Raw genomic sequence first — 6,861 nt, 5'->3', positions numbered from 1 at the left:
ATAAAACAAACTCATAGAAACAGAGTAGAATAGTGGGTGCCAGGGTTGGGGAGGTGGGTGAGGAAATGGGAAGATGCTGGTCAAAAGGTACAAGCTTCCAGCCATAAGGTGAAAGAGTCCTTGAGATCTCATGCACAGCCGGGCGACTATAATTAACAAGCATCGTAGACGTGCTCACTGTAACCACACAGATAGCTGTGAGGTGAAGGATGTGCTAACTATGCTAACTTGGTAAAGGTCTCACAATACATACTTGTATCAAATCATTCTGTTGTTATACAGTGTTATAGGTCAATTATATCTCCATAAAGCTGGGAGGAAATTTTCAAAATGAAATTCATCTTATGCTTTTCTATTTTACACATACTCAACCATGAACATGTGTTTGTTTTTCTTACTGTACATATAGCCAAAATTGTGAAGGCACTGGCAGGGGCCGTGGCCCCGATGGGTTACGATGGCATCTTGTCAGCGTCCGCGTCGCTGCTGTCCCCAGGCCTGGTCACACCCTGGGCTGTACCACAGCTGTGGCAGAGCCAAAATAGTTCGGAGAGGGCTTGTGACAGCAAGACAGCTGGGGTCTCAGATGACTCCGACGTGACATCTCTCTCCCCTGAGGCGATGAGGACATCGTATGACAGAAGGAATTCTAAAAATGACAGTGTGCACACTCTGGTGAGGAAACACACGGCCGTTTTTTGGTGGCATCCGAGTTCCAGAGGGAAGCACTTGCTAAAGCAGCGGTTCTCAGCCTGTGGGTCGCGACCCCTTTGGCGGTCGAACGACCCTTTCACAGGGGTTGCCTAAGACCATCCTGCATATCAGATAATTACATTACGATTCATCACAGTAGCAACATTACAGTTATGAAGTAGCAACGAAAATAATTTTATGTTTGGGTCACAACATGAGGAACTGTATTTAAAGGGCCAGAAGGTTGAGAACCACTGTGCTAAAGTGTTATTGATTTTTCCCCCCTATTTTCTTTTTGAATAAATGTATGTTTTTTTAAAAATATATTTTTTATTGATTTCAGAGAGGCAAGGAGAAGGAGTAAAAGATAGTAATATCAATGATGAGAGAATCACCAATTGGCTGCTTCCTGCACGCCCCACACTAAGGATTGAGCCCGCAACCCAGACATGTGCCCTGACAGGGAATTGAACCCTGACCTCCTGGTTCACAGGTCGATGCTCAACCACTGATGCTAGCCAGGCAAGTATCACTGATTTTTTTTTAAGCAAATTATTACTTGTTATAGTGTATGGAACAGTTTGGGTGCCTTGGGAAAGTATTATGTTCTCTTTATAGTTATAGCTCTTAAAAATAAAAATTGAAATGGCACTTCTCAGTGTTGGCTTAAGTACTAGAGAGCCAGCACATACTCGTCTGATGAGCTCATCGGAAAGTGAATCTAAAAGGTGTGAGAAAACTCTGCAGTCTGGGTTTTGAAGTGCGGATTATGCAATGGGTTTGACAGTCTCATCCAATTCATCCCACAGCTGTCCGGTCTCTGCCAGTTGGACGCGCCTTCAGGGGCTCGCTGAGCTTGCCGCTGGCCCAGACAGGCTGTGTGCAGGCCAGGCTCTCAGAGGGTCGGCTGTGCTCCAACAGGCTCCGCAGGGATTTCACAACTCGATGCCGCAGACATCCTAAGTTCTGTGTCCCTCATCACCCAGGTCTAACGGATCAAGCTCTTCATATCACACAAAACCCAGTCTGTAATTTGTGGTTTGTTTACTTAGTCTAGAGATTCTTCTCATTCCCTTCTGTCACTACAAGAGATGATTCCCTGAATGTATCCTCAAAGACAGCCACCCAAACGGGAGAAAACTTCCTAATCCCTCATTTAGAGGAATGAGCCATAACGTATCTATTAACCCCATTCCTGAGCAACCTCCCTGTTTGACTTTAGAGAAGGCAAAATATACTTCCAGCATCATTTACTGGTGTGGGTGGACTCCCCTTCTCCTCCTGCCCACTGGTATTTGGTGAACATTCAACAGCCAGCCCCCAAAGAGCTGATCAGTTGCTAGTTTCCATGGCCAGGTTCCAAGTGGCCAATTTTATTTTAATTAAAAAAAATTTTTTGTGCATTTATTTACCTATTTACTTATTTTTGTTGTTGTTAATCCTCACCCAAGGTTGTTTTTTCCATTGATTTTTGGAGAGAGTGGAAGGAGGAGAGACAGAGAGAGAGGGAAACATCTATGGGAGAGAGACACATTCGTTGCCTCCGCGTGCACTGCTATCGGAAACTGAGCCTGCAACCGAGGTACGTGCCCTTGACCGAATCAAACCTGGGACCCTTCAGTCTGCAGGCCGATGCTCCCACTGAGTCAAACCGGCTAGGGCCCAAGTGGCCAATTGTAGATTTCCAACTTGATGTCACTGGGCCTGGAGCTGGGAAGAGATGTGCAGTAGAACCCCATTATATAGGATTTCTGTCGTATGGATACAGTAGACATATAAATGAGCTCAAGAGCACAGGAAATAATAAAATGTAATGAAATAATTAGGTAACAATGAGCTTTGAGTGTTTATTTGTTTTAAATGTAATCTAGCTAAGTATAAATTTATATAATGTAATTCTCATTTAAAAACATTTTAATTCCTGAAAACACAGCATTTCGTGCTCAAGGGCCAGTTCTATCAGATAATACATTTCCTGAAAGCACATTTTAGCGTGAAATTGGGAGAAGGGTGAAATGAAAATATGGGGTTACTATCTCAGTGGTGTCTGACTTTGAACTCTCCTGCAGACAAATTTCTGGGGTTCCCAAATTCCTATTTCCGAGATGACAGCCAAGGAATGGGTTTGCCATCCACTGCTGAGAGTTTTGCTGTCTGCTGCGCCACCTGGTGGTTAGAATTAGACATAGTTACATTCCCGGCTGCTGTCTTGCTTCAGGGCTCTTCCCATATGGGGAGCATTCTTTACTCACTCAAATTTTCAGCTACTAATTGGGTTCCAATGGGTAATTTAACTCTTCTGGTTTACAGTCTCCCGTGCCTTTAGGATAAATTCCCAAACAGCATTTGCCTAACAGATGAGCAAAATTTTTGTTCACTGAGGCCCCAACTTTGGAATAGTGGGGTTTTCCCAGGCTTTGTCTCCTAAATGTTAATCAGAATATCCAATGTCCCCACAAGTAGCCACTTAGCTTAATGAATACACAATATCCTATTTCTTAGCTATGCTGTACTTTATTTTTCCCTAATGTTGTATTACATATATATACACTAGAGGCCTGGTGCACAAAATTCGTGCGGGGGGGTGGGGGGGGGCCAGGGGGAATCCCCTCAGCCCAGCCTGCACCCTCTCCAAACCAGGACCCTTTAGGGGATGTCTGACTGCCGGTTTAGTTCCGATCCCGGGGATCGGGCCTAAACCGGCAGTCGGACATCCCTTTCACAATCCGGAACTGCTGGGTCCTAACTGCTCACCTGCCTGCCTGCCTGATCACCCCTAACTGCCTCTGCCTGGCAGCCTGATTGCCCTTCACTGCCTCCCCTGCCGGCCTGGTTGTCCCTAACTGCCTCTCCTACCAGCCTGGTTGCCCCTTGCTGCCCCCCCCTCCCGCCAGCCTGATTGCCCCCAACATCCCCCCTCTGCCGGCCTGGTCGCCCCCAGCTGCTCCCCCACCAGCTTGGTCACCCCACGCAGCCTGCTGTTCAGTTGTTTGGTCATCCCTCACTAACCCCCTGCCGGCCTTGTCATCCCACACAGCCTGCTGTTTGGTCGTTCCTGTTACTGTGACAGTGTCCCAGACAATTTGCATATTCCTCTATTATTAGTATAGATATACACATATATATGTATATATATAGTTTCTTAATTATTATTATTATATATAAAATGCCCCACAACTCAACCTTTAGAAAGTCTTTCTACAAATCTTATTTATTTATTCAAAACCTATTTATTGATGTCTATTGATATGTATTGATATCTATAGTGTGAGTCACTGGCCCAGGTAATTTAAATAAATGGTCCCCAAATGAATCATGATTAGACAGTGACCTCGAATTTGTGATGTATAAGGGAGTCAGTGCATTGTGAATAGAAGCTATGCTTTATTTCACCTTAACAAGGACCCTGTGAGATGGGCAAGGCAGGTGTTACTTTATTGTTTATGACACTTGCCTGAGGCCACACAGAACATGCCTTTAGCCTCACACTTGATTGATAGTTTTGCTGGGTCTTGATTCTGGTGAAATGTCACTTTCATTCAGAATTTTAAAGGTATTCTTCCTTTGTTTTCTTGTGTCCAGTGTCCCCATTTAAGAAGTCCAATACCATTTGGATTCTTGTTTGTTTTTTGTTTTGTTTTTTAATTATCTGTGTCCTGATTCTTCTAGAAAGCTTAGATTTTCTTTGAATCTATAGTTCTGAAGTTTATTGGGGATGTGTCATGTCGTGGATCTTTGTTGTCACAGGTACTCAGGGGGGCCAGAGTCTGGAGGACTGTGTCTTTAGTTTGGGGGAGTTTGCTGCTGTGGGTTGTTTATCATTTTCTTTGCACTAATTTGTCCATTCTTCTTTTGGGAATTCTGATTATTTTGCTGTTGCACATCCTGAAGTGATCTTCTCATTTATTTGCCTTCGCCTCCTGTTATCTTTTAAAAATATCTGGGAGATTATTTTTCCGCACTTCACTGATTTTTACAAAACATTGACTGTCAGATTTTTAATTTCTATAGCTCTTCTTGTTCTTTAAAATACTTTACTGTTCTTGCCAAACCGGTTTGGCTCAGTGGATAGAGCGTCGACCTGCGGACTGAGAGGTCCTGGGTTTGATTCCCGTCAAGGGCATGTACCTGGGTTGCGGGCACATCCCCAGTGGGAGTGTGCAGGAGGCAGCTGATCGATGTTTCTCTCTCATCGATGTTTCTAGCTCTCTATCCCTCTCCCTTCCTCTCTGTAAAAAATCAATAAAATATATTAAAAAAAAATAAAATAAAATACTTTACTGTTCTTGTTTCAGGATGCCATGTTTGCTTCCTTCTCTGACCACATTCATTGCTTTTTCTACTCCTCCCTGCATAATCTCGGTGTCTTCTGAGTTTTGGTTTCCATGTGTTTGATGTGATCTCCTTTGTTTTGCTTTTATTTTAGACCGACTCCTCCAATATCTGGCAGGTTGTGCCTGACTAAGAATGAGTGAGGCATCTTTCTGAGCTGATGGTAAATCATGTGTCTTATGAGGCTAGTGTCAGGTGGGCTCTACTGAAGCATGATTGGAAGGGACCCTATTGCTTTATTGGGCGACTTCTTAATGTTCATATCCCCCAGACAAGGAAGCGCGTCCCCCATTTCCTGCCAGAGGGTGCAAGAATGGCTGCAGCTGCACAGAGCTGGGTAGACGAAGGAGCTGAGTGGGGGGAGTTTCATGGTTTAATATATAGACTTTCGCTTACATTTATTTTTTTATTATTATTTTTAATTGATTTCAGAGAGTGGGAGAGGGAGAGCGAGAGAAACATCAATGATGAGAGATTCTCATCAGTAGGCTGCCTCCTGCATGCCCCTACTGAGGATAGAGCCCAAAACCCATGCATGTGTCCTGACCAGGAATTGAATCATGACTTCCTGGTTCATGGGTTGACGCTCAACCACTGAGCAACACTGGCTGGGCAACTTACTTTTATATTTTGATCTGGCATCTCATTCTACCCATGGGTGGGGGGAGGATCTTGATACTCATCTCTAAAGAAACATGTGGCTGTTCTGTAGGGTTCTTGGTGACTTATTCAGATACCAGTCTAAGCTTGTGTGCACCACACCCCATATTCCCTGGACCCCAGTACAGGGAAGCGTCAGAGGGAGGCTGCTGGGGGCCTCACACTAGGAAGCTCATTTAATATTTATACTTGGAGCCACTTAAATTTAGTCATGATATAAAGTAAGAAAAAATCATAGTGCACTGCTCGTCAGTATAAACCAGTGATGGCAAACCTATGAGACGCATTTCAGAGGTGACTCGTGAACTCATTTCTTTGTTAAATGGCATTTAAATATATAAAATAAATATAAAAATATACATATTTGGCCATTTTAGCATTTTGTCAGGAGCATTGGCGCTGCGAGGAAGAGTTCCTGCTGATTCCCGTGCGGGCAGTGTCGAGATGGTGAAGCTGTTCATTGGAAACCTGCCCCGGGAGGCCACAGAGCAAGAGATCTGCACACTCTTCGAGCAGTACGGGAAGGTGCTAGAATGTGACATCATTAAGAACTACGGCTTTGTGCACATAGAGGACACGACAACGGCAGAAGATGCCATCCGCAACCTGCACCACTACAAGCTGCACGGGGTGAACACCAATGTGGAAGCCAGTAAGAATAAGAGCAAAACCTCCACAAAGTTACATGTGGGCAACATCAGTCCCACTTGTACCAACAGAGAGCTTCGGTCCAAGTTTGAAGAGTACAGTCCAGTCATCGAATGTGACATCGTGAAAGATTATGCCTTCGTACACGTGGAGCGGGCAGAGGATGCGGTCGAGGCCACCAGGGGCCTCGACAACACAGAGTTTCAAGGACCTACGGATTGTAGGCCAGTGACGCTGCTGAACATCCTGCAGGATAAGCTCACCTGCCCCCACAAAGTTATCCAGTCCCAAATGTCAGTAGTACCAAGGCTGAAACCCTCTTCTAGGTGATTTTATCAATCCGTTGGCTTTGTATACCATCTGAAGTAGTGCTGCCCAACATGATAGCCATAGCCACGTACTGTGCTGAGTGTAAAATACCTAAGGGATTTGAAGAACATAGTCTGAAAAAGAATGTAAAATACTCATTTTTAAAATGATTATATGTTGAAATGATGTTTTGGAAATAGTCAAATAAAATACATCATT

At 44.3% G+C, this 6,861-nt stretch overlaps 1 protein-coding gene across 1 annotated transcript; it reads left to right on the top strand.

Moving 5' to 3' along the window:
• The first annotated feature begins 5,119 nt into the window (after positions 1 to 5,119).
• On the top strand, positions 5,120 to 6,861 carry LOC308512882 (RNA-binding protein 4-like). The gene is made up of 2 exons (XM_081082586.1): positions 5,120 to 5,188; positions 6,063 to 6,861. The coding sequence occupies exon 2, from the start codon at positions 6,130 to 6,132 to the stop codon at positions 6,661 to 6,663; it is 534 nt and encodes a 177-aa protein (XP_080938712.1). The 5' UTR covers positions 5,120 to 5,188; positions 6,063 to 6,129; the 3' UTR covers positions 6,664 to 6,861.

This window comes from Myotis nattereri, assembly GCF_964212035.1.
Source record: "Myotis nattereri genome assembly, chromosome: 2".
NCBI classification, from domain to species: domain Eukaryota; kingdom Metazoa; phylum Chordata; class Mammalia; order Chiroptera; family Vespertilionidae; genus Myotis; species Myotis nattereri.
Note: the sequence above shows the minus strand (reverse complement) of the source record. Positions and strands in the feature narration are given on the sequence as shown.